The sequence below is a fragment of the Microtus oregoni genome, unplaced genomic scaffold (genome assembly GCF_018167655.1).
Source record: "Microtus oregoni isolate MIOR12 unplaced genomic scaffold, Mior012 000001F_ref0000356, whole genome shotgun sequence".
Lineage (NCBI taxonomy): Eukaryota > Metazoa > Chordata > Mammalia > Rodentia > Cricetidae > Microtus > Microtus oregoni.
Window position 1 is genome coordinate 12,470,229 of NW_024543060.1, and position 27,547 is coordinate 12,497,775.

General features: G+C 43.9%; 1 protein-coding gene across 1 annotated transcript; it reads right to left on the reverse strand.

Annotated features, from left to right (window-relative positions):
• Positions 1–2,252: 2,252 nt before the first annotated feature.
• On the reverse strand, positions 2,253–26,080 carry Itm2b (integral membrane protein 2B). The gene is made up of 6 exons (XM_041665970.1): positions 25,770–26,080; positions 7,086–7,214; positions 5,244–5,450; positions 4,630–4,740; positions 3,932–4,082; positions 2,253–2,988 (listed from the first exon to the last, which is right to left on the reverse strand). The coding sequence occupies exons 1-6, from the start codon at positions 25,884–25,886 to the stop codon at positions 2,903–2,905; spliced, it is 801 nt and encodes a 266-aa protein (XP_041521904.1). The 5' UTR covers positions 25,887–26,080; the 3' UTR covers positions 2,253–2,902.
• Between the last annotated feature and the right edge of the window lie 1,467 nt (positions 26,081–27,547).

Below are 27,547 nucleotides of genomic sequence, written 5' to 3' on the forward strand. Positions count from 1 at the left end.
ATCTCCAAGGTAGCATGGCACTAAGGGATGGGAGCCTTTGGGTGGTCATACGGGTGGAGCCCACAGGAATGGAACCAGTGTCATTACAGCAGAGGACTCAGGGAGAACACAGCTGTTTATTGTTGATGACAAAGCAGGCCCTCACCGGAAGTACCTTGATTTTAGCCTTCCAGCCTACACAGTTATAAGAATCAAATACCTGTTGGTAAGTCACTAGTCTATTTCACACAGCATCCCACCTGCAAAGAGAACTCAAGGTCAGCAGTCCCCTTGGAAACTGTGAACCTAGTCCTATGCTTGTTCAATGTCCTTTCAGATCCTTTCCTCTCTAGCTTCCCCAAGGCTCTGCCGCAGCACTTGAGCTCAAATGGCTCCTCCTAGAATCTCACCCGGTAATTCTGATTCCTGGGTCAGACAGCTGACCACGTGTGGATGAGAGCAGCTTTTTCTTCTCTTCTTTCTTCCAAGATCTTGCCGTGCACTTGAATGTCACAATAACCCTCATGTTGTTCATGTTGCCTTGAACTCGCTCAGAACAGGCACACACCATCACTCCTGACTGGGGCACTCTACTTTATATGTATTAGTAATGGAAATAAAGGCAAAGATAATCCCGCTACCCCAAGCCAGCTGAACCAATGGTTGCGGTTGTAAATGTTCGGCACGATCAAGTGTTTTAACTAGTGCTATATGAAGTTCTTTCACGGTTCTAATGAAACGTTTTTGCTGGAGCCCACCATACTGTCTGTCAGCAAACTCATACATACTGTGTGAAGTCAGTGAGACACTTTGGTTGTTGCTACAGCTTCCTACCCTATTGCTTCACTATATTAAATCGAAGAACAAACTAGCATACTGCTTTAAATCACAGACCTTAATGCCCATGAACTACTAAACGACAGCCTCAACAGACTATACAGAGAACGGGGCCAGAGCAGTGATAGGGCATTCGTACAGCACCTACAAGGCCCCAGCTCTGAGTCACAGATTGTAGAACTATTTAAATGAGGGTCTTTCAGTAATTATTATAACGAACTGTAGCTGGCTGACTTATTAGTCACAATGAACTATAAACAGCCACATATGTGACACTTTTTTCCTTTGAGGAATTTATCTCCCCACATTAAGTATGTGCTGGTGCAATATAGGATGCTCAGAGGCCGCTGAAAAAGCTATGGTCTTTTAAAATCCGGAAAACACAGTTCTCACCTAGTGAAAGCTCACTTCTAAAGGAAAATTCTCCCCTCCTACTATCCACTTGGCTGTGCTCACGCTCTGACGGTATTACAGAAACGAAACCAAAAAGGCCAGAGTCACAACACATCCTTTTGACCTCAGAGCAGGTTCCAGACCAAAGCCTTTACAGACTTCTGAAGTTTCAAAAATTCTGACCTAAAATTACAATTGAAACATTTTAGCTCAGGAATTTGTAGCAAAATCACTCTCAGGTTTTTTAAAAATTCTTATTCATGTGTATGCTGCATCGTGTGCAGGTACCAGTGGGAGCCAGAAGAGGGCGATAGATCCCCAAAACACATGCAGTTGTGAGCCACTCAACATGGGTGCTGGGAACTGAACCTGGGTCCTCTAGAACAGCAGGGAGCATTCCTAAACTTCCGAATCTCACCTGGGTCCTACTCAGGTATCTTACATCCCTTGAATTAAGAATTATTTCAGGTAAGAAGCGACCTCAGAGATAAAAGCCAGGGGTGGTGCTCACGCCTGTAATCCTAACACCCTGGAAGCAGAGGCAGGAAAATCACCAAGAGATCAAAACTAGCCTGACTAGATACAATTTCCAGGTCAGTCTAGTTTCCAGGTGAGACTGCTTCAAAGCCTGAAATAACGACTGATCCCTGCTGTACCTTGTCAGGTACTGTGGTTCGTGTCTATCTTCCTACTATTAGCGGCAAACACAGAGCCCAAAGAGACCTTGTCCCAGCTACTCAGACCCCACATCTTGTGCTTCTGAAAGGGCGTGGCCTTGAGAATAACCTTCCATTAGAGGAAAAGGCAGCATCATTCAAGTTTGATCTTAAGAGTGACTTTAACAACATCCACAAAGAATCTGTTTTAGTTATTAATGGCTTATTTTATTTAAAAAAAAAAACTGACTTTTTAACTGTATGTAGAGAACCAGGTTTTATAAAATAGCTTCATTCTCTATGTACGTGAATTACCTTAAAATATGGAGAACCAAATGCTTCTTTGGTTTTTCTCTTGTGGGAATAACAACACACAGTCTCATCACATGGCTTTGCGATGTTTATATTCCATTGCACAGATGTGGGCTATACAAATTAGTAACGTGAGTCGTTTCTTAAATTCCAAACATTTCTCTAAAATCTTAGTACAGCAGAGGGCTAGGATATTAAAACATCAGGCTGACATAATCCTCTAAAGTAGTTAAATGCAACACCAAAAATACTGCACATTTTAATTAAAGGGATATGTATCAGAGGATGGGCTCCAGTGCTAACAACTAGGGAGCAGGGCTGGGAGCATCTACAAGTCAAGTCACGGTGGTCATCTTCACATATGCAAATGACTATTTTTTAGGTAACCCTTCCTCTTGGAAGTGTAGAAGTAACACATGAAAATCCAGATAAATGAAATTATTCTTAGAATGTAAGCTCTATGGAGAAGCAAATCTTACCTAGGACCCCGCACATTCGCTAACTCAAATGTCAAAGACACCACACTAACAAAAAAAAAAAAGGTTTTGTTTTGTTTGTTTCTTTTTTTTAAGATAATGGTTTTAATTGAATTAAATGAGATGAAAAGACAGTGAAGCCCTGTTTGCTACTTACACGAAAAGAAGATTTTAAAAAATAATCACTGCACAAAATACAAGGGAGGCTCTGCTGCGGCATTAAAGGTCTCCCACGTTTTGCTTGACTGCTCAAGAACAAATTGAAGTTTCCACAACAAATTTGTTCTCGAAATGCCGAATGTTGAAACAGTCACTGGCTTCGCGCTTCTGAATACCTGTTTGGGAAGGCAAAGGGTTTTATTGGTCAAGGTTCTGGTCCTTTAGTGCTAACTATTCACAGTAATCCTCAGCTGCTCTTTAGACACGAAGAAGTATGCCACTCTCTATCCATCCCAAAATTTCTGTACTGTATGTAAGTTGTTCTTCCCTGCGTCTTTTCATACATCATAGCAACCAGTAACGGAGCTTTACAAACTGCTTACTGGTGTATGAGCTCCAAGATTTGGGAGATGTTCTAGGCAAATTGGCTTTAGAAAATTATAAACCAGGATAGTAACTTGCATGTAAGAAATGAAGGGGTGGGTTTCAGATGACTGATCTGCCTGAGGTGAGAACACTGTCATTCCAAGTATGAGAAATGGCCAGAGAAGCTTGTTACAGGGGGACACCTTCCCCGAGACATCAGACTGCGGAGTCCCTGATGTCTCTGTACCGTCACACACACTTTAGTTCTGCACTGGTAATGGGCACACGCTGCTACTCTCACACTCAGGGGAAAAACAAGGTTAAGGGACTGGGCAAAGTGGCACGGTGGGTGTCAGTGCTCTCGACTCCTCACCCACACCCACGTTCTTCCCAAGTCACCTGGCTATGGCTGTCCTCAGGATGAGCCCAAAAGAGATGGCCCAGGGAGAATTCAAATCCCTGAGAAGCCAAGTTGAAAGGCTGAAGAGAGACCTCTGGATACTGAGACCTCCTCTTTCCTGTGCCTGGGCCATGGTGGGAATGCAGGGTCAAAGGTGACTTTTCTACATTCAAGTTGAGGGGCGGGCATCTCCAAGCAATGACATTCATGTTGACTGACTATCTAGAAGTGGTGGTTCTGGGATTAGGACTATTTTAAGTCATGGAAATACTAACCAAATGAGACACAGTATCCTACAGCAGAAGGTCACCCACAATGCCCACATGCCATAGGAACCATCGGATCGTCCTTACCTCTAATACTTTCTCGGCGCTGCAGCTTGTAGGTTTCCTTGTCATGACACAGTCGATAGATGAAGAAGCCCAGGTGCTCCACGTTTTCGATGCGGTCGGTAATCACCATGTGCTCGTGAATAAGGTATGACTGGGGCAAGTAGGTTCCAGCCTACAGCGGGAAAATGGGACACGGAACTTTCAAGACACACACTGAGCGAATGGCAAAGGCAGGCTCAGATGACAGCGTGTCAGGGAACCGCTTTCTGGAGTTGCTTCTCTCCTTCCACTACGGGTTTTATGGCTTGCCCTCACGCTGTCAGGCTCGTATAGCAAGCACTTTTTCCTGCAGAGCTTTCTCCAGTCCAATTTTCAATGTTTTTCCATTTTTTTTCTTCTCACCTCCCACCCCCACCCCCGTTTTAACAGGACAGGGTTTCTCTGTGTAGCCCTAGCTGTCTTAGAATTCACTCTGCAGACCAGGCTGGCCTCAAATGTACAGAGATACGCGTGCCTCTGCCTCCTGAGTGCTGGGATTAAAGGTATGCACCACCACCACCCAGCTGAAAATATTGTTTTTAACTTAAACAGAAGAGGAAATAATGCACACACGCGTGTCAGCACTTTGTTAGAAACCCTTGGCTACATCCCAGAAGAGTGCGCTCCGGGAAGGCTAACTTTTCCAAGAGGAATTCCGAGACACTGTAGCCAAATCATACCTTGATGTTAATAAGTAGCTCCAGCAGGTTTCTGGGCGGCATAACGATGGATGTGTTCAGAGGGATCACGTAGCACTTGTCCAGGTTAAGGTCCAGGTAAGCAGTGAGTTTCTGGAGAAGAGACAAATCTCAGTCAGTCAGATCAGTGTGCCTGAGAGACACAGCAACTGGGCTCTGAGCATGGAATGGTCAGATCAGTGTGAGTCAGAGACACAGAAACTGTGTACCAGCAAGATGGGCTACCTTCAGAACTACGTTTCAGTAAATCAAGAACTGAGTGGGATCAGCAGGCAAGCCAGAGGCAGTGAGGTATAAGGCCAGGACTCAGAGGGAAAGGAACCGAAGTCTATTCTTGTCTATCTCATTTGAGACAATGCTTCACTGTGTGGACCAGGCTGGCCTCGAACTTGCGAACCTTTAGTCTCAGGCTCCCCCCTGCTGGGATAAAATGCACACTTTGAGTCACCACCCCTCACCCTCACCCCCGCCGCCATCCTCTCTCTTAAGTAACAACTAAACCTTAAGTAGCAGAATTTAGCAGGTATTAAAAAAATGAAAACTGCAGATATCCCAGCGAGCCTGTCCTCTTTCCACAACCCCGTGCATCAGCTCACCTTGTTAAAGTCATGCACGATGTTGGCAGGGTCGCTGTCTGCAAACTCTGGCACGGGCACGCTGATGAATTCCACCTCGTCCTCCTCAAAGATCTTAATATTCTCTTCAACTGTCTGGTAGCGAGCGGCTGGGGCATCTGCAGAAGGCTCGTTCAAGATGACGTCATCTTTGATGTACTTGAGTCCACAGTAGTACACATCATCCGGCTACGGGGTTGAGAACACAGGTCTTTAAATGTGAGCCTCACTTAAGCTGCCACCTCGATCTAAATAGTATTTTGCTTACAAACTCCTACTTTTCGGACGACAAGTCAGACAGTCTAATTACAGAGTTAACACATTCTTTACTGAAGTCGTCTTTTTTTTTTTTTTCAAAGCCTTTCAGAGGGAGAAAAGCAGCTGATTTCCTCTGATTTTCTCTTTACTCTTTGTGGTAGATAAAAACAGTAAGAAAGCTTTCTGGTGTCAAGTAAATCTGAAAAAACACACAGACTTCTTCTACTTGTAGGCCGTTTCTCAGAAAACACATTCAGATGCAAGTCATGTTTTCCTTTCTTTTGTAAAAGGATCTCAGGTAGCCCAGGCTGCCCTGTACCTTGCTGTATAGCCAAGGATAACCGTAAACTTTTGATCCTCTAGTTTCTACCATGACTAGCTTATGTGGAGGTGGTGGGATCGCATCCACTCCTATAGATAAATGTATGCTATAAAAACATTTTTATTTAAAGTATACGTATATAAAGTCTGAGTATGTAACAAAACATTCTGATACCAAAAATTCTCTCTTGACAGGGGAATTGCAGATTATTCTTTTTTGTACCTTATGTTTCCTATAAAACGAAATGCTACATTTAAGATGTAGCCAGGAGTGGTGGTTGGTGCATGCCTATGATTTCAGCACATGCGGTGAAGGCGGAGGGGACAAAAGTTCAATGCCAGACTTGTCTATTTAAAAAATAACAAAAAAAAACCCTATAAATTCAATCACATTTATCAATATGTCTGTTATCTTGAATAAAGATGGTAAGAATTGACATAACCTTTGGAAGAAGACTTCAAAATTTATTTAAAAATCTCATTGACAAACGTTTCTCGTTTCTCCCTAGTTTTGAAACTTAAAGGTTTGAAGTAGCCATAGAAGCTTTAAAGTAAATTTCTCCCAAGATTCCTTAAGGCCAAGGATTGGGCAGATGATACTGTAAACCATAATTAAGTGGAATCACTGTCTTGACACACGGAGAGTCCTATGAACACTGAGTTACAGGCAACTTTCCTAAAACTGACGTCAGCATCATCTCTGCAAAGTTACCCAACTCTTCTGCAATCGTGCACTGACCCAAACTGGCTACCCAGTGATGGGTTTGTCAATACTGTAGCTTCTATGTTCATCAAGTGGCAATTCACTATACATCTCTTTGATATCAACTATGGTAGGAAAATCAAAGTCTACTTTGAAAAAAAAACAAACATTCAACAACTTAAACTCATCTGCAGTACCCAGTCATCACTATTCCGCCTTCAATGATTATGTGCTTCATTCTCTGGCAAACACATGAGCAATTAAAGGATCCAGACAGACAGTGCATGCTTAGAGCAAGGTAAAGACCATGTTCTGATTCACGCTGGAAAGGGTAAAAAAAATCCAGACCAAAAAATAATTCTCCTGGAACTGGCAAGACTGCATATTGGGTAAAGGTATTTTGCTACCAAACCTAACAATTTGAATTTAATCCCTGGGACGCACACGGTAAAAGAGAACTGACTCCCCAAACCATCTCTAACCATAACCCTCACCCATACACAAATGTAGCAAAAAGAAGTCTAAGTATCTTTTTATGATACCTGAAGTGCAAAATACTTGTACAGGTAGGCGCCTCCAAGGATGACACCAGCAAGCATGAAGGCCAGTCCGAAGCACATGCACCAACACCACGCTCTTCTCTGCCCAACTGGGACCACATCCTCCGGGTCCTAGATCAGGAAAAAGAGCAACCAATTAATACACACTCACAGAAGGCCTGGCATTATCAATGATGATAAAGACCAAAAGAATTAAGGCTCTGATCAAACCCAACCACGGAATGAGGAAGAGGAAAACCAAGACACGGTGGACACTGGTCCCCAGGGGGACTTCTAGGCAAAAGTGTGTCTCTGTCTTTCTCTTTCAATTCCATCTAGTAATAATGTCTTGAGCAGTAATAAAAACAAATCACTATTTCTATTTTCCATACAACTTTTAGTGCTATCTTCTAACATTTGAAATTCAGGAAAGGTAACAACACACAATCTTGTCTTATATTATTATAAAGTATTATAGTATTGTAAAGGTTGCATTACACAGCTCAGATAGTTCCTAATTGGCTCATTTATAAAATTGCTACCTTTACAAGTAGTTTATTGATTCCATTCCAGATATGAAACCATTCCTAAAGATCTACAGGAAAAGCAAACGGAACACTAGCAAGAGTGATGGGACACCGAAATCCTTTGCATTAGCAGGACAAAGTTACTTCTCTAAAATTAATTCTGTAATTCCACCCCTACCTGAATCTCACTTTGATAATGGTTTTCATTTTCTTTTTAAGAATTAGCCTTAAAACCCAACACGGACTACCTCATCATAAAATGGTAGACGTAACCTAGGTCTCTATCACAGCATATCAGCAAGGGAGACAGAAAACTGGATGAGTAATGAGTAAGAACACAGTGCGTCTATCGGCTCAAGGGAGGAGATACGGCTAACATGACGAGCTACTCAGGAATGAAAACTGCGGTTCTATATTTCTGATTATAAATAAGGTAAGAGATCACATCTGGGCAAAGTCCAGTTCCAGGTTCTGCAGCCAACAGAACAGTGGGAGGCTAGATAGATGCACACCTTTATGTTGTTGGGACAGGGTCCCTCCATGGAGCCCAAGCTGACCTCAAAGCTGTAGCAATCCTCCTGCCTCTGCCCCCGCCTTTACATTCACAGAACCTTAGAGAATAACAAATAATATTCCACGTCAGGTTCAGACCAAAAGCCGTGGAGGGGACTACATTTTAGGCAGTTCTCATCAACGATCGTGCGTGGGTATTTACATTCACGGGTCTACTAAAGTAACATGGGATGGGAGTGACCCTGGGAAAAATTTATACCCTACCAGTGAAAAGTTCTAAGAACTCCAGACAAACAAGGCTTTAGAGACTCGAATAAGAAAGCACACAAGGTCTTCCTGAGCCTGCCCGACAATGTCGCAGGAGACTAAAGTATTCCCGGCATAATTTCTCTCAGGGTGGGGCAAGTGTGGGGGTTGGAATGACAGAAAAACGGTCACTCTTGGCATTTGGGACCAGCTGCTCAGGCAGCCGAGTATATGCATACCCAAGCCTATCTGCCAGGCTCCCTCCTACGAGCACATAAATGAATAGCACAGGACCACGGGTGGATGCCAAGAGGGAATATGCAGTCTCCCTGTCACACGGACACTGAGCTCTCGGGCTTTCTGGTTTATCATTTTAACTACGCAACCAACAATAATTCTGAAAAGAAATTATACATGTCTAATACGTTTAGACAGCAGTTGTATTAGACACCAGGAAAACAGACTCTGCCAAGAAAAAGATAGGCTGGATCATTCTGGAAAATATGCAAAAAGAGCCAAACAGGATGTGTATACCTAGAATCCTAGCACTTGGGGGTCTTGGCCAGTGACTGTCATGAGTTGGAGATCAGCCTAGACTACATAGTCAACTCTAGACCAGCCTGATCTATCATGTAAAAGCCCGTCTCCTGTCTAATCAAGACACAAAATAACATAAATATGGGATCCAATAGGAAAAATTCACAGAGCATGAGACAGAGCATGAACACAATACACACAGGACACTGTGATACACAATACACACAGGACACTGTGATATACACAATACACACAGGACACTGTGATACACAATACACACAGGACACTGTGATACACACAATACACACAGGACACTGTGATACACAATACACACAGGACACTGTGATACACAATACACATAGGACACTGCCAGGGACCCTAGGATGAAGAGAAGTAACTGGGGCAGGCCACAGAGGGCCTAGGGATGGAGCTGTTCCTAAGTTATTTTAAAAAATCATTCTAGGACAACAGAAGAGACTGATTTGTTCAAGAACGCCACCTTAAAACACTTTAAAAAAAAAAAAAGTTCCTCAGCACCTGAAACAGCTTGAGAACAAAGCAGCAACAAGAGTCAGTTTCAGTAGCTACATTACAGACCCAAGTCCACAACCACCGGAACCTCCGAACAGCTCCGCCATCTTCAAAGCCTGATCTGTTTCCTCTGAATCGCTTAGTCACTTGCTTTCCTGCGTTAGAAATTCACGTAGAGATCTAATCTTGCTCCTAGGCGAGACAGTTCCTGTGTTTATGCATGTTCATTTTGCATTCCTGGAACCTCTAAGCCACGCTTGGCACTCAGTTAATAACATGCAGATAATTGATGACTGGAAGAAGAAAGAGCTTGGCTGTTTAACTTTTCATGATTCACAGAAGTTGTGTCAGCAGCCAGAAAGATAAGGGAGGGGACACCACGATCATCTATGATGCCCAGCAAACTTGCTATCCGGTGAGGCAGCGGCCGCACTTAACCCAACATCGGTTAAGGCCGGCCACGTGGAACATACTGGGCAAGATCCCATAAGAAATGTGATTTTTCATATGGTCAGCCGATTATGAATTAAAACAGGTGTGGAAGACATGATGGCCTGCCCACATTACAGTCTGTGTTACAGAGCAAGCGGAAAATACTTTCAAGATTAAAGTTATTAAGTTGGGTCTGCTGGTTGAGGCTAGAGATCTGCCACAAACTCAAAGCTAACCTGGGCTACATAGTGTGTTCCAAGTCAGCCAGAACTACAGTGTCAAAAAATAAAATTAAAAACACAGAAAAAAAAACAACAACAATAAAACCTCAGAAGCAAACCCCGTACCTATTGGTTTACTAAAACTCACACGTTAGCCTTCCGAGTCAGGAGTACAAAGATGTTCATTATTAAAGCTCAGCCCGCTTCTACTCAGTGCGGTACCTGACATCCCAGCCAGTACACAGATGACAATACGCACAGGGTGAGAAAAAAGGAAATTGTAAAATAAATAAATAAATAAAAATCAAATTATTAAAGATCAATTATAAAACATCATCTGTTAAGCCTATAATCCTGGCACCTGGGAAGCAGAAGCAAAAAAGATCAAAAGTTCAAGATATAGCTGTGCAAGACGGCTGGGTGCTTAAGAGTCGCACTGTCCTTGCCAAGGAGATAGCTGGGTGCTTAGGAGCCGTTCTGCTTATGCCAGGGAGCCCAGGCTCAGTTCCCAGCACCCACATCACATCAGGTGGCTCGCAAGCACCTTGTAACTCTAGCTCCCGGGATCCACCACTTCTTACGAATTGGAGATCCACATGTGGTTCGTGTGCCTTCACAGGCGCGTGCACGCACAAAATTAAAAAACATTTGAAAAAAATAACAAGTAAATTCAAGTAATTTTCCCAATTTTAAGAATGCCTAGGTTTCACGAGAACCTGCTTCCAAATACCAAAAAGAAAATAAATCACCTGTTAAATACCTATTTATAACAGCATTATTCAAACTTGTCCCAAACTAAAGCCAACCCAAATATTCTTTAGCCGGTAAGTAAATTTCTATTGATCACATCCACATTAGGGAACCGAACAGCAGAGGCCCTGTATTTTGTGTGCATCTCAACATTTTGATTTAAAAAAGAGAAGCCCATCCCCCACGTTCTCGCGAGTGTTCTTTCTCTTAACCCTAGAGCTTAAAACCTGCACTAGAAATCTCTTCAAAACCTCCCAAGCCGGGCGATGGTGGCGCACGCCTTTAATCCCAGCACTCGGGAGGCAGAGGCAGGCGGATCTCTGTGAGTTCGAGCCCAGCCTGGTCTACAGAGCTAATTCCAGGACAGGATCTAAAGCCACAGAGAAACCCTGTCTCGAAAAACCAAAAAAAAAAAAAAAAAAAAAAAAACCTCCCAAGTCTGCTTCAAACAAGGAAAAGAAGAAAGCTCACTAACAAGCAAGCTGTTCACGGGGGTACGGCATCAACTCTACTTGGCCTGATTTAACTGAAGTCACAGATTCCCTCCCTCCACAGCACTGTAACTGGTGCACCTCAACTATGCCGAGAACTCCCGCAGGTCCTACATAATCACCACCTCCTCAGTCCTCCTCAATGTCAGGACTGTAGCCCAGTTTACAGAGAAAGAAAGCAAAGCACACCCGGGCCTACTCCCATCCTCAGCGACAGAAAGAAATGGCCAAGGCTTTCAACTCAGCTACTCAGGAGGCTGAGGAACACAGGCTGCGGTCAGAGTGCAGCCTGGACAACTTAAAATTAGACACACACACACACACACACACACACACACACACACACACAAGGACCCAGTGTGGCAGAGTGCTTGGCTGACCCACGAAGACCCAGGTTCACTCTCCAATACAGAGACATGGCTCCGTAGTCTCTCTCAGGTACCACAATATTTTCTGGTTAGAATAAATCCTACCAGACAGTAAGACAAGATTACTTAACTATATCTTAAGCGAAATGAAGGCTAAATTGCGATTTACTTCCATCAGTTATGAATTAGGTCACCTCAATCAGTTCCCTAAGAGGCCTCAATAAAAGGGCTTCATAAAACGTAGGGCTTAATTTTATTTTTTTAAAATTCTGTTTCAAAGTAACAAGCACTTCACATTCTTCGATGCTTCCATTTGAACCTTATTTACATAATGAATGGAACACAGAGTGTTTTAAACTATGTTTTCCAAAGCCCTTCAAATATCATCTTGCAGCAGTGTCTTAGTGCTAAGAACGACAAGGCCAGGCTAGGATGTAGGTGAGTGGGGAGGACGCTTTTCCAGCAGAGTGAATCCCTCAGGCTTGAGCTTCAGCATGAAACCAGGGGTGGTGGGTGACTACACCCTGAGGATGCAGAGGCAGGAGCAGAACTTCAAGGTCATCTTTAGCTACAGAGGGAGATAACACAGTAGACCCTGTCTCAGTAAATAAATAGATAAATAAAATGTTCCAGAGGCAGCCTGAGGGCGAGGAGACTGCGGCATAAAAATACAAAAGAATTTACTAGATTTTTAAATATGCTGGGCGAATATAGGTATATATTAACAGGGTATTTTATAATGCAACAATCCAAAGGAACCCCTTGGAGAAGACGGGGGGGAGGGGGGGGGTGTTCTTCCTTGGAGTTCCTCCTGGTCTTGGGAATTCTTTCCCCACTTTTCCAGAAGAAATCTACATTTGCTCTGCTTGAAAGAAAATAGAAAGATTTTGACATTTCCTTGCATGCAAAGCAAAAAGAGAAAAGAGAACTAGAAACTGGGTGTGTGGCTCAGCTCTCCGCACCTGCCTGCTCTGTTCAAGGCGTGGGCTCAACCCGCCCCTTCACTAATTCCAGGCCACGAGGCTCGGGCTCGGGCTCTGCACCTGGAGATCACCACAGCAGAGATTTTCCCCTTCACAGGTGCCATCACGACTCATCAAGTCAGTCCCCTTGACCCTGGAAAGTTATATTGTGAGATATTTACTGTATACATTTTAACCTGGCTCATAAAACTCCTATGGAAACTTGATTGTTGTGCCATTACTATGTTCTTCCCAGATTCATTGTAATTGGAAATACTTTCTACAATAAATAGTAGTTTTAAGTATGGAAAAAAAGGGAGTTTTGAACTGTTTTTCTTTTTTCCACTTGGTATTAGGAACTGTACCTAGAGTCATCCCTTTAGAAAAGCGCTCTGTGTCTCCAGCTCATTTTTCTTTACTTATAAAATTTTTGATTTTGAGGGAAGCTCTTACTGAGCTGTCCAGGCAACCCTTGAGCCTGTGGTAGTCACAACCAGGATTACTGGCACGTGCCACCATGCCTGCAGCGCTCTGGGCTTTAGAGGATGGGAGATGCTCTGCTTATCTGCCTCCATGTTAGCTACTCTTCTCAGTAGAGAAGCGTCAAGGACACACCTCGTGATCTGCCCCCCATTAATAACATCATTACCAAGAGCATCTGAGGAAAGGGAGGCCGAACCTCAGGCTGTGAGCTAAATGTCTATGAAGGACAACACACGTTTGCCTGCCTTCTCTCTTCTGCATTGCCATTTGTACATAAATCATGTTTCCCAATTTGTTTTTCCTACAGGACTGTCATTATCTCCATCACTGACAAAGTCCACACAGGCGTGTTTATTACCTTTGACACATAAACAGGAAGCAGCCTCCCAGGGCTGGGCATGCGCTGAGAGGAACAGAGAGAGAGAGAACAGCTCTTCGCATTCAAGGGCCATAGTTCACAGCGGCCTCCGCCAAGTTAATTAGTATTGAGCTGAAATTAGGAGGCCCAGCTCCGTGTTGGTCAGGAGTTATCGAATTGGTCTATATTTAGAACGGGGGAGGGTAGAAGAAAGGAGCACTTTGAGTGTCAATGCTGACGTCGACAATACTGCTGCTCACAGAAAGAGAAACAACCATTTAAGCTATTGCGTAACCGCCTAGAGAAATATATAAATCCAAACCAAATTATAAAATGAGTTAGCAAGCAGGTCAGAATTACGAGAAAAATTCAGTAAGGCTGTAAAATTACTGCCTTTGGTGCAGGAGCATTTTCAGTCAATTCTGTATCATTAGGGCAAAGCAGGTATCTGACGAAAAGTAAAATACTATTGAGTATTAATTTATTGAGTAACCTAAAATCTATCCTTTTCTCATGCTTTTGCCATTGCTTAAAAGATGACCATCATTTCTCTAGTATTTATTCTCTCTGCTTTCTAAACTTTACCACGGATAGCTTATGAAGCAAATTTTCGTCACCTTTCCAGCTCATGTGCTTAGTTAGAAAGTAAGGAGTAACGACTGGCAGGTGTTTTGTAAGCAACATAGCATGCAAGTTTTATCTGTTGTTAGTGAAACAGCCTCTACTGGGGACGATCAGCTGGCAGAGACAGGCTTCTCCCTCCCACCAGAGTCTGACTGTTCCGAATGACAGCCATCCTCCTAACACCCTCACGCAGTCACAGATGGTTCACAACTACCTAATCCACCACCATGAAACCCAGAGTCAAGACTGGAAAAAAAGAAGCATGACTGCCCCCGACTCACATTTTGTATGAAGGTTGGATTTTAATAAACACAGTAATTTTATATATTTATATTAAAAGGTAAGCAATTCTATTTGATAGGCAGAACCTTTGGTAATTCTAAATGTACCCTTTCAAAAAATATAAAATTAATTTTATTCCTACTTACTGTATTACTAGCAAGACTTGGAGTAAAAAACTCAGGGCCTGATCCTCTACCACTGGCCTGCACCACAGATCCATACGAAATAACTTAAATGGGGACATTTACAGACATCCTCCATCCATCCAAGTATGACAATCTCAACGCTAACACAATGACTAGCAGTTGGGCACGAGGTACATCTCCACATCTCCATACAACACCAGCCCCTGGGAGCCTGAGAGCAAGAGGACCTTGAATTTGAAGAGAGCCTGCCACACACGGCAAGGTAAAAATATGTCCCGAGTCCTAGGTACCCAATCTCAGTGTCCCAAGAGCAGACACACTGCCCTCTCCACGGCGGTCAGGTAAGAAGCACTTTGACTCAATGGCTCAGCTGTCTGCACTGAGCGCAGACATCACTGGTACCGGTGGAGGTGCTGTGTGTTAGCTTGAGACTGTGATGGCAGCCCTCAGGAAGATCGGAAATTCAAGAGACTCCTCCACTACACAGCTGGATTTGAGGTCAGTCTGGGCCTTGACCAGAAACCCAAAAATAAATCGATAAATTTAAAATAAAGTGAAAATTCAGTGCAAGTATTTGATCTTGGCTCCTTATTCTACCATGCTTCTGGCTCTGGGACCTAGGGATCTCATTTCCCTGTGAAAGCAGGACTGGCAGTTTTGAACATGCTGTCAAATCTATAGGACTTTACTGATCATCAGGTTATACAGGCTAGTTTATGTATGACCACTAAAAGTACACACACACAGGGGAAAACAATAAAGGACAATATTTAGGTTACCACATTTGAAAACAAATCATAAAAAGCCAAGATATAAATGAAAGACTAGATGTGGAAGCAGAGGCAGAAGGATCACTCCAAGTTCAGGGCCAGCCTTGGGCTACATAGCAAGTTCTAGTCAAGCCAGGGCTACACTTTTAGACACACACACACACACACACACACACACACACAAAAAGAAGAAGAAGAAAAGAAAAAGAAAAAAAAGTGAAAAGTATTCACTGCAAAGGGAAATTCAGTCAGGGCAGTAAAGGTGTAACACAAAATCCCAACATCGGTATGAGCCGTCTCAGAATTACTCCTGAGGTCAGCAGTCTTGGCTCTTTGGAGAAGCCATCAGTGAATGAGGGTTCATTTTTCTAGGTCATCTTGTCAGGTCTTAAATTAGTGCCAATAATCCAGACGGTTTCCATTATTATCCATTATTAATTATCATTAGGCCTATTGTTACTGCAAAGGGAATATTCTAACTGAACTTTCAAAAGCTAGGGTGATGGCAGAGTTGAAAGTCCTAATATTGATTTTCAGCTAAGGTTTATCTTCTGAAAACTCAATGGGGAGACGGTAAAGGCAGAGAGCCAGCAAGCGACCTTTCAGCTACACAGAAGGGAAGCGCTGGACAGCAGAGGGAACATACCAAAGCCTGAGCAGAAGAGCCTCAGGCATCTGCAGAGGGAACACAGGCAGCCCGGAAGGAAATGCACGGAGAAGCAGACACCAGAGCGCCAGTGTTCCCCAGCACCTGGGAACCACAGCTGATGTAGAATTTGATACTAGATGATACCGGATACCAGACTACCAATGGAATGAGAGGGTCAGGTGGGAATGTGCGTGCCTGCAATCCCAGCGCTCGAGAAACTAAGACAAGAAGGAGTGAGTGTAAGGATAAGGCAAGTGTTGACAATCCATCATTCTGGGCCAGCCTAAGCTATAGAAAGAGATAACCTCAGAAGAAAAGAAGGAAGGAAGTGAGGCAGAGAGGGAGAGGAAGAAAGATGGGCATACTCAGATATGCAAGGCTTTACAAGTTCTTAATCACAGATTTAAAAAAAAAAAACATATCCAATGCATAGAAGCAAAGTCAACCCGGAATGACTGACTCTCCAGTGGGCCAGAAGATACAGAAAGCAATGAGACTACTGTCAGTGATGAACCTCCAAACACTACATAGAAAATGAAGCCACGTTCTCTCCAGTTTCAAGGAACAATGATCAAATCTTGACAGAGGGAAAACATGTTAGGACTGAAAAGATAGCCTGATGGTTAGGAGCACTGACTGTTCTTCCAAAGGACCCAGGTTCAATTCCCAGCACCCACATGGTATCTCACAACTGTCTGTAACTCATTCATGAGATACACAGACATAAGCAGGCAAAATACCAACACACATAAAAGTTTCTTTTAAAAAAGAAAAAAGGTTTTCTACAGGAAAGGAAGTACAATGGAAGCGAACACACTACTCTGGCAGTGTACCAGACAGTGCTTGTCAAGAACAATAAGAGCACTGGCTATCAACTTAGCAAGAAGTTACTATGTATACCAAGACAACAGATTTCCCGTAGAGTGGAAAAACACACACACACACTACCTACATCCACCTTTCATTTGGATACTGCCAGTGAGTACTTATTAAAACCAGAAAAACTAAATATAAACTTTTGGAAATAACATGAGAGAGCAGAATAAGCAAGTGTTTGTAGTCACTGTTACCCAAATGTGGTCCAGAACCCCCTCAGAGAGCCACAGCCCTATCACTAAGCTGTGATGTTTTCACTTTCACTTCACAGTGGGCAGCAGTTTTCCACAAGCGAAACGTGACATCGTAGCCAACAGCACCGACATGCAGATTCCCGCCATCTCCTGTCAAATCGCTCACTGCCCACTGCACAACTTAAATATTTATTTATTTATTATGTATACAATACTCTGCCTATGTTTATGTCTGCAGGCCAGAAGAGGGCACCAGATCTCACTACAGATGGTTGTGAGCCACCATGTGGCCGCTGGGAACAGAACTCAGGACCTCTGGAAGAGCAGGCAACTCCTTCAACCACTGAGCCATCTCTGCAGCCCCTGGGGGCCTACTCTTACGGTTAAGAGTTGTTTAGAAATGTTGGTGACTCACAAATGGCTGTCTATGCTGATGTAAGAGGACTAAGCATTCTGCCTTCTTTCTGATAGAGTAAATTTTAATCTCTTTATATACAGCCTGTAGAATGCAAAAATTCCTTGGGTTAAGGAACAATTTTTAACTCTTACTCAAGAGGCTCTGAGACTAAAATGTTGGAGAACCCCTGACTCAGAGAAACGTGGGGCTCAGACCACCATGGAGAGCTGGGCAGTGTTGCAGCATGAAGTGACCAGCGTGTACTCTGCTCGGTGAAGCCACGAAGAGTGGCCTCATGGCCAAACTGTAAGATGAGAGCAGAAGTGGCTAAGGAGGGAACATAATTGCTTCTGATTAATTTAAGGACTCTGACATTACAAGAGTGATTGTCTCTATGGGGAGAAGGCATGGTGTAAAAGAAAATAATTTTTCCAGTTGGTGGCAAAATTCTTTCCACACCTAGGGTGTTACACTTCAGGTGCATACATTAAAAAAAATGATCTGTCACTCAAGAACATAAATTCTGCTACGCATACCTGCACCACAGCCTCTAGAATGCGTTCCTGTAAGCTACTGCAGGCCTACTGACATTTTAAAACTAAATTCTATTGGCACCTATTATGTACTAGATAAATACACATTTTTAATCCTAATGGTTTTTATGTTGATGGAATCTAGACCAACACAAATGTCAGTACTGTCCTACAAAACTGGCATGAGGCGGGAAATACAGAACAGCATCACAGAAGTAACATTCCCAAGTAGGACTGGCTGCCGGGGTAGGGGAGTGACTTCTGAGTCCAATACTCACTGTGCTGCTGATGGAAACAGAGGCAGAGACCTGAGGTGATGCATCAACACAGCATATGAGACATCAAGGCAAGGTTCAGACCTGACCACAACACTAGAGTTCCCACCGCTGAACTGAACTGATGTCCGAACTGCATCCCTAGCCCCATTTATTGAGGGAGGAATGTCATTTTTTAATTCTTTTTCCTAATCATTAGAAAATGTGGGATTCTGTCTATTTCCCACGCCACACAGAGCCGGACTTTGCTAGCTTTGCTTTCCACATGAAAGGAGATTATAAAACGGTGCCCATGTCAAGCCATTAGTGTTTCTAGCCAAATTATTGTATGAATTTATATGAAAACGCTCATTTGCCTGTAAACTGTGGTATTACAGGGTATTACGGGAGTAGCTCAGGGGCACAAGTATGGACTTACTCTGCGGGTCTTATAACCAAGAAATAATGGTATTACAGGGTATTATGAGGAGCAGCTCAGGGCTGGAGTGTGGGTTTACTCTGCGGATTTTGTAACCAAGAGATAACTACCACCACGAGCAGGAGTAGCAACAGTCGACCTGACTTTTAAAAATGAAAACCAAAGACCGCCTAACTTGCTTACTATGCAAAACCTTCAGCTTCATCAGTTCACCTTCCTGGGCTACCGCCTGTTCTTTAGCATGCCTAGCCCTGCTCTAGCTAAAACTGGTGGGACTGGGGACTTTTCCATACCACCCAAAAAGTAAATGCCAAGAAAAACTAAGCAAGGAACAATGACCATCTCTCAAAGCCACCTTCCCTAGTCTAACAGGGGAGCTTTTGGATACTGCGGTGATCTAAGCAATTTAATTAACAATGAGAATAGCCTAGGCATGGCTAGTCATGGTGGTGCATGCCTGTAATCCTAGAACCTAGAGACGGAGGCAGGAAGACAGACACGGGTTTGGTGCCAGTCTGGTCTACATAGTACATTTCAAGCTAGCCTGCATTACTGAGCAAGACCTAATCTCAGAAAACATAGGGAGAGGGTAAGAGAGACAAAGAGAAAGAAATATAGCTATTTGGGTTTTTTATGGTAATTGATTTTTAACTAGGTACAATAGTTCAAGACTGATGTCAAGGCACCCAGGAGGCCAAGGCAGGAAGAAGGGAGTGAGTTCCCAGTCAGGCTGGGTTATAGTCCTGGGTCAGCCTACGTTACAGGGTGAAATTTATCTCTAAAACTTTTTTTTTTTGTTTTTTTTTTTGTTTGTTTTTCGAGACAGGGTTTCTCTGTGGTTTTGGAGCCTGTCCTGGAACTAGCTCTGTAGACCACGCTGGTCTCGAACTCACAGAGATCCGCCTGCCTCTGCCTCCCGAGTGCTGGGATTAAAGGCGTGCTCTAAAACTTTTAAATATTGCTATCACATTTAAGAAAAAAATTAAGATTTAAGCTTTATACTCACTATGAAAACTTAAATTTCTTAAATAAATCTTAATTTCTAAAAATAATTTGGCCCTAAAAGATTCGGAGCCAGGTGTGATAGCACACGCCTTTAATTTCCACACTCGGGGTACAGAGTCAGGCAGATAGCTGCGAGTTTTGAGGTCAGCCTGGCCTACATAGTGAGTTCCAAGGGAGCCAAAGCTGCCATAGTGTGGTCTTGTTCCCCCCTCAAAAAAAAGCAAGTAGAAAAAAGTTTGAATATTTGAGTATTAAAAATCCACCAAAGCCTATTCCTGAAGATATGGAATTCAACTACCTTGTTGAATACCTGTGTAAACAAAAATGTTCATATGAGTATTTCAAATTCGCACCTGACTCTCTTAGCACTTTTCAGCCTGAGGCAGGAGGGTAGCTATAGGTTCTGGGCCAGCCTGGGCAACAACAGTGAAGTTCTATTTCAAAAGACAAAAAAAAAAAAAAAAAAAAAAAAAAACACCACACACACAAACCTGAGCTTCTAATGCCATGCATACTGTCTCCAATAAACTTGAGATGTAACTTAAAATTGCTAGCATTAATAAACCAGACTATAAATTTATTTCAACATTAACCTCTCTTCAGTCATATTTATAATGAGATCAAAGTTATGAATCCCTCCAGGCACCCTGTGAGCATCCGTGACCGAGACAGTGAGCGCAAAGGCAGGCGACTCCCGCAAGCCCTAGAGGGGTCATTCCCGTAACTCAATTCAATCTTTCCTGTTTAGGACTAGGATGTCTATTCAGTCAACTTTGTCCTAGAACAGGATGACTATTGCGACACTTCACAGCGCTTTTTTTTCTCAACTCAAAGTACAGACTTTAAAAAAAAAATCAGCAATCCTTTAAATGTTCACTCGATGACTTAAGCACACATGAGCTTAAGGCTTGTGAGACTACGGATCCACATAAAGGAGGACGTGGGAACCACAACGAAGTAATGGCTTTTTCCTCAGTGCTTTCTGTTTCAGTGATTTTTAAAGGTAACACACAAGTAATGAAATTCATTCTGTTAAGTGGAAAGTTTTAAAATGATGTCCTTAGGGTGACTTCTGCCATGCCATCCTAAGCCTTGACCTTTCTGCTGTCTTGTAAAGGACTATCACTTGAGGCTCCCCGCAATGCAGTGGGAGCCTGGAACAGCTTTGTTAACTATTTTCTAAGACATTCAGATAATCATCACCTTGAGACTGAGAGGCGTGAAGTCCCCTATCTTAACAGGTACTGGCTGTGGCCTGAATCCTTCAGTGGGAAAAGTCCTTAACTCCTCCCTTCAGTCTCCAGGCTCTAATTAAAGTGACACATTTAGGGCTGGAGAAATAGCTCAGGGCGGGGGTGGAAAGCCCTAGTCAAGCTTGTCCAAGGCTCTAGGTTCAATTCCCAGGGCCGCACAAGTGGAACTCTTGCCAAACAGTTAAAAGAGAGCACATTTACTTTGACCCATTTCTTTCTCCAGGAAGATCTTTACTAGCACGGTGTCAAAGCGATCCAAGAGGCGTTAGTCAAAACACGAACTCAGAAAGCATCTCCTTTTTGAGAAAACAATGCAGCTTTTGAAGTCACTTCAAATATTTGGGTTATGGTTTGATGAAACTGCAATGTCTCAGATTACCGCCCCGTACATTCCTCTCTGGGCATTAACACACAGGTCAGGCTTCTGCAACACACAATCGACACTTGGAAGATGAACACTGAACACGTTAAACATACCTATATCATAAATGTGTTTGAGATTTTTCTGGTTTAAAAAAAAATACTGCTGTTGACATAAAACTCTTAGGTGGTAGAGTTGAATTTCTTGAGTTCTTAGAGGTTTGTGATTATGCCAAGGACAACATCCGGCCTTCTCCAGCAGGAAACCCTTATCCTGGCAGCTAACTTGTCCTTCAACCGTAAAATGACAATGTGCAACCTCACCCACCCTCAAAAGCCAGGGTGCCCCCAGCAGAGACGGACAGAGTAACTGATGTCTCCCAGGACAAAACTCTTCCCTTCAGATCTCCATCACGGAGGCCAAGACCTAAAGAACTGAAGTGTTTTACTGGCTCTAGCCAGGCATGATGGCACATGCTTGTCTCAGCACCAAGAACACCTTCCAAGCCAGCCTGATCTACGGCGAGTTCTAGGACAGCCAAGCCTACTCTGCAATTAACTTACACAAAATTATGTTCCTGGGTAATGAGAAGCACTCTGGCTAGAGAGAGCCAAGTTCCCAGTCCCTCTACAAATCAACGCCTCTTACTGCTGTCTTGCATTTTACGTCCTTCCTCTACTCCCTCAAGCCATAAGAATACCAAAACCATCACCACAAACTGAAGCCTAAATTATTAAATTGTTCAGTCCCGATTATGAAAATAGAGAAAAATCAGAAAGCATGAATTAGGGCCCACTCGGCCATTTGTGACAGCTCAGTCTGCTCTTCACCCCGACACCCGTGATGTTCATTTTTTTTTTTTTGGCTCTGCAAGCAATCTACCTCTTACCATCTATCACAAGCAGCTCATGAGGCCATTTAATGAAGCAAACGAGGATTTTGATTTTTTTTTTTTTGAGGGCTGCTACTGAGCAAAGGCTTCATGATTAGAAACTGCAACAAGAACTCCTGCTTACTCCCCTGCTCCACAGCGAGGCGAGCAAGAGTGAGAACCTGCTTTCTTACATAATCCTCCCTTCTATTTAGTTCCTTTTACTTTAGCCACTGCCTCTCAGGACTCAAGGGAGGAATGAAACAAATTCAACATGGAAAGGAAGACAGGAAACTGTCTTGTGAGGGCGAGGGGGGCACTTGTTTTCCTCTCCCACAATGAACACAATTGAACTGTAAAAGCAGGGCAGGGAGGGACAGAGGTGCAATCTCAACACTCCAGAAGTGGAGACCAGAGGATCAGGAGTCATCCTCAGCTACGTACCAAGTTCAAGACCAGCCTGGGCCATGTGAGACCCTGACTCAAACCAAAACCCCAAACAGCAATTTTAATTATTGTAAAAATGCAATTATGTAACCTTAGCATCTTCATATCATTATTTTAAAACCTAAAGAGTCCTTGTGGGCCATCTGGTTCTATCCTCTCATCTTACACAGAGGAAAAGTAAAATTTATGCCTTAAAAAAAAATTCCAACGGTTATTCTGGGACATATTTGGGACTTCTGATATAGGAACAGTATTTTCTTGGTATTTGCACACATACACAAGTTTTCCAAGGTTCAAAGAAAGCGCTGAGCACAAAAATCAAGGACTCCAGTCTGTATCATAATGTATGCAAATTATTTCAAAATGATCTTGTCACACAAATCATGATACTGATTCTTGCTCTGCCTGTGCCTCTAAGAGCTTTATGTCTATGAGAACAGGTCTGGGAAGAAGACAACACTGTCAACAGGAAAACGTGGAAGAAATAGAATGCCAACCAGTTGGATAATGTAATCAAAAAACAAACAAACAAAACAGCTGCTGGAAACACAGCTACTGCGAGGCCAGCAGCCACACTGGAGCAGTAGAACTTCTTCCAGAAGGTTCTCTGCAGAGAAAGATACAGCAGCAGAAGCCGAGAGCAGAATAAAGTACAGAGAGATAAGTTACATAAGCCAGTGAGGGTCAAGAGTGATCAGAATCCTTAGAGCACCAGGTCGGGGATCCCAGAGGGACAAGCCTCAAGCACAATTAAAAACAAAACAAAAAACCTGGTCCATGTTTACTGTGGTCCCTGAGAGTTAAAAGTCTTAAAAAACGCTTTTCTTTTGGAGTTCTGAACCCTAACTAGCCTAGTGTGGTCCCCTTGACTGAAGGAAATGCCCCAGGCTAATCACACTAAGGCTAATTTTGTTTCCAGCCCAGGCGGTCAGACAAGGTGGTTGCCACACAGTCCAGCCCAAAGGAGCACCAGAATATTATGTAATCACTCCGCAGCCCTGAAAGGAGATCAGAAGTTCTCTCACAGACGTCTATCCTTAAGGAGGCTTTTGCTTTATCCTTCCTACTTTCATCGTGGATAAATACTGTCACCCCACCCCACACTGAGAAAAGGCTTCCAGCTTTTAGAATACAGAATGGAGAAAGAATTAGTTCTATCTTTTGTATTAATCCATTTGGCTGTGCTTTCTGTGTGGCTGTAAAGGAACGTGATCCCTCACTACTTAATTGCAGGATTTTTCTGTGGACACAGAGATCAGAGAAATTAAGGAATAAAAGCAAAGTACAGAACTAGTTACCTTGGAATAAAAAGTGAATTGTGGTAGGCATATGAGTACTCCTAAAAGCCTGAAAATAAGCCGGGCGGTGGTGGCGCACGCCTTTAACCCCAGCACTCGGGAGGCAGAGGCAGGCGGATCTCTGTGATCTGTGAGTTCGAGACCAGCCTGGTCTACAAGAGCTAGCTCCAGGACAGGCTCCAAAAACCACAGAGAAACACTGTCTCAAAAAAGAAAAAGGAAAAAAAAAAGTCTGAAAATAAGATCACTTCTTCCATAAACGACACAAGATTTGTCACCAGTCTGGTTCAAACCTGCTCAGCAAAGTGAATTCTGATGTCTGTTCAGAGTTTCAAACCTTCTCAACAGTGGAATAAAGGACAGAGAAATGACATCACTGAGACTTTAGAGTGGGAAGCATTCTATCTTCAAAATGTAAACATGTACCTATACAATAAATAACATTTAGAGTACATATTTGAAGCTGGGCATGGTTGTGCACACCTGTAATCCCAGCTCTTGGGAGGAAAATGGAGGAGCCCAATTTGAGCCAGATGAGACCCGAGGCTCCACAAACAAGGATACTGACGGGAGGCTGTTGTCACTGGGTACTTGACTACAGACCTGTATAGAGCAAGTGCGTACCTCCCAAGGAGATGTAAGGTGGCATGGCAATTTTCACCTGTGAATTCTTCTAACGGGTTTTCAGGACCAAGACTGTTTGCCCTGGGTTCAGGAAAACAATACTAAACCCAAAACCTTTAATCCTTTAAGGGAACCAGCTCTCTCTTCCTATCTCAGGGGAAGGCAGTCATTTAAAAATCAACCCGATGTTTGCTTTTAGCTGGAACAGTTCCAGAAAACAAGTACAAGCCGCCCAGATTGCCATTATGTTCTCAAAAATTTTATAGGGCGTTAGTGGCCTGTTTCTTAACAGTAATTTTCATTACATCATAAAAAAAAACACCTTAATGATTGTACCAGGGACACAAATGATTGTTTTTAAGTCAAAACTAAAACTACCCAAGTGATAATAGGTATTGAAAAGTATTGATGAAAAATTAAGCAATAACTACAGTTAGTATCTGTTAAGTATCAAATGCCTGCAGTCTAAAGACTAGGCAGAAGAGAAAAACTTAAGAGACAATTACATTTATATTTAAAAGAACACTGTAAGTCACTTTAAAAGCTAGAATCCAGTGACGGCTTCGCTCACGCTTATTCAGTGTTAACAGAGGATTCGGAAATGAGGGTGGATTTTTGTTGGGACAGGAGCCCTACGTTTAGGTTCCAGGTTTTCACTTATCAGTAGTTCCCACAAAGACGCTGATAACATTTAAAAATCAACTGTTGGTTACACGGGAACAGTCACAATAGCAATTACTTTCACCTGGAATATTTGTTACAATAATAAAATCAGCACCCAGAAACGACTCCCAGTATACGGTTGTCCTCTCCCTCTCCAGACCCCAAGGTGAGGTTCACCTGCCCACACTGAAAGCCGTTTGTAGGCAAGGGGGGTTGTAAAAGAAAAAGCTTTTTTAAGATGCTTACAGTAACTGGACTTAGTCCAAAGGCTGTTCAGCCTAGAAACGAAAGTATGAAACAACAGAGGTTTAGGCTTGTTATGATGTCAGCCATTTTAGGCACAGTATTTATACTGGAACAAAGTGCCAAACTCCGTGGTGGCGGTGCCAGTCGCTGTAGATCCCCAGGCGACCAAGCCAGGTGCAAAGCGGCGGGCGCTTGCACACCTGCGTAACTGTCCCCAAGGGGGTCTCCACGGCCGAGACCCCGCCCGCTGCACACGCACTACGGAACCCGGGAGCGGAGGGCCGCCCGGGCACCCGTCCCCTCCGAAAGGACCCCACCCGCGATCCCAGCCCAGACCTTGCAATCCACAGCCACGGCATCCGGAGGGATGATGAGCGCCTCCTCACTGCTCTTGGGCTCGTCCTTCTTGGACTCCTTCTGGGCCAGCGCCGAGTTGAACGTCACCTTCACCATGGTGCGGCCTGGGGCGCCCTGCGGGCGGCGGCGACGAAGGCTGGGGTCGCGGGTGGCGGGATCCCGGCTGCGAGTGCAGCCTCGTCGGCCGAGCTCAGGGCGCGACGCTGCGGCGGAGGAACGGACTGCGCGAAAGCAGCAGCGGCTCAGAGCAGCCTGGTTCCCGGCCTCACAGCTGGGGCACGGGCGCGGGGAGGGGCCCAAAGGGGCGTGGCCCTCGGGGCGGGGCCTGGCGCGGGGCGGGGCCTGGCTCCACGCCAGACTCTCCCTGGGCTCCCCACCCCACCCCCCAAGCTCAGCGGGAATCCGGCCAGGTTTTGTGGAGGGCGCGCCTGGCTGAGCTAGAACTTGCTGCCCCTCCGGGCTGCCTGGATTTTCCGGTTCTGAATTCCCTTCCAGCTAGTTGACCTCCGGGGGCCCAGTGTTGCAGGTTGATAAGAAAATGAAGGGAACTCTGCTGGTCGGCTGCATAGGGTAAGTTAACCTCTAAAAGCCCCAGAGTGTCTTCAGTTGTGAGCCCCAAAGGCTGTGGAATTTTTTGTGTGAGAAAATAAACTAAAAACTCCCATTTACTTATTACTTACCAAGCAACCCAGTAGAGCATAGGAATATTTGAAGTGCTGTGTCCTGGTAATCTAACTTATCTCGCACAGACCTCACCCTAAGGCGTTGCCTGACTAAGCTGGTCTTTTCTTCCTCCAGAGGTCAGTGCCAGCCCTGACCAAGTCCTGCCAACCTGGTCCCAATCTAATGACAAGGAGCCCTCGTGGGCGATTTGTATTCCTGAAATCCCACACCAGTCAAACAAAATACAGCAACCATGCTCATTTTTCAAAACAAGCGAATAATTAAATTAAAACAAAACAATATGTGCACCAGGCCAATCTGTGATTTGTGACAGTGTATTAAGGTTAAGTTCTTATTTTATTTCAAAGTAAAGTCTTCGTTGAAGTGGTTTCTCTTGTGGCTGACAGAAGGCACTGGACCATACTCCTGGGTTTTCAGCTGTGTCCTTTAGTCAAATGGTTGGTCCTCTACCCTTTTGAACACCGTCATCCTTGTTCACCAAGACATGTGCCTGTCGGCCAGAAGGTTCCTACTGTGTCATGTGTCACTTTTAGTCTAAGTAAACTGCCCTGCAAGGGCAGCCTGGATGGGGAGACCCTGCAGGGGGTGCCGGGATTGAGACTTGAGGACTTCTTTTCAGGTGGAAGAACAGCAACATTTATTTTGCCCCTAGCTAAAGCCTTTTATACCTCTACTGCTTCTGTGGACAAACAGCTGGCCAGGAAGAACACAAACATCCTTGTCAGTTACAGACCACAAGGAAGTTCCGCTGTTGGGGGGTGGGTGAGGGCGGCTGGATCGCAACAGTAAACCTTGAAGAAACAGTTGGGGGGGGGCACTTGGCTCTGTTCAAGGAGGGAACTATGTTTTCAAGTCTCCATAGAATTCTGGATCACAAATATCTGAGAAAACTGCTCTTGAGAGGTAAATCTAGGGTGAGAAAGAAATCCAGTCTAGACCGTGAGTTTTCTTTGATAGTTTGATATTCCAGGCAGAATAAAATAAGCATGGGAAGAGCTGTGTTCCAGCTCTGACCATCTCCACAGTAGCTGTCTGCATGATTTTTGCTGCAGCTTATTGAAATGCCTTCAAGG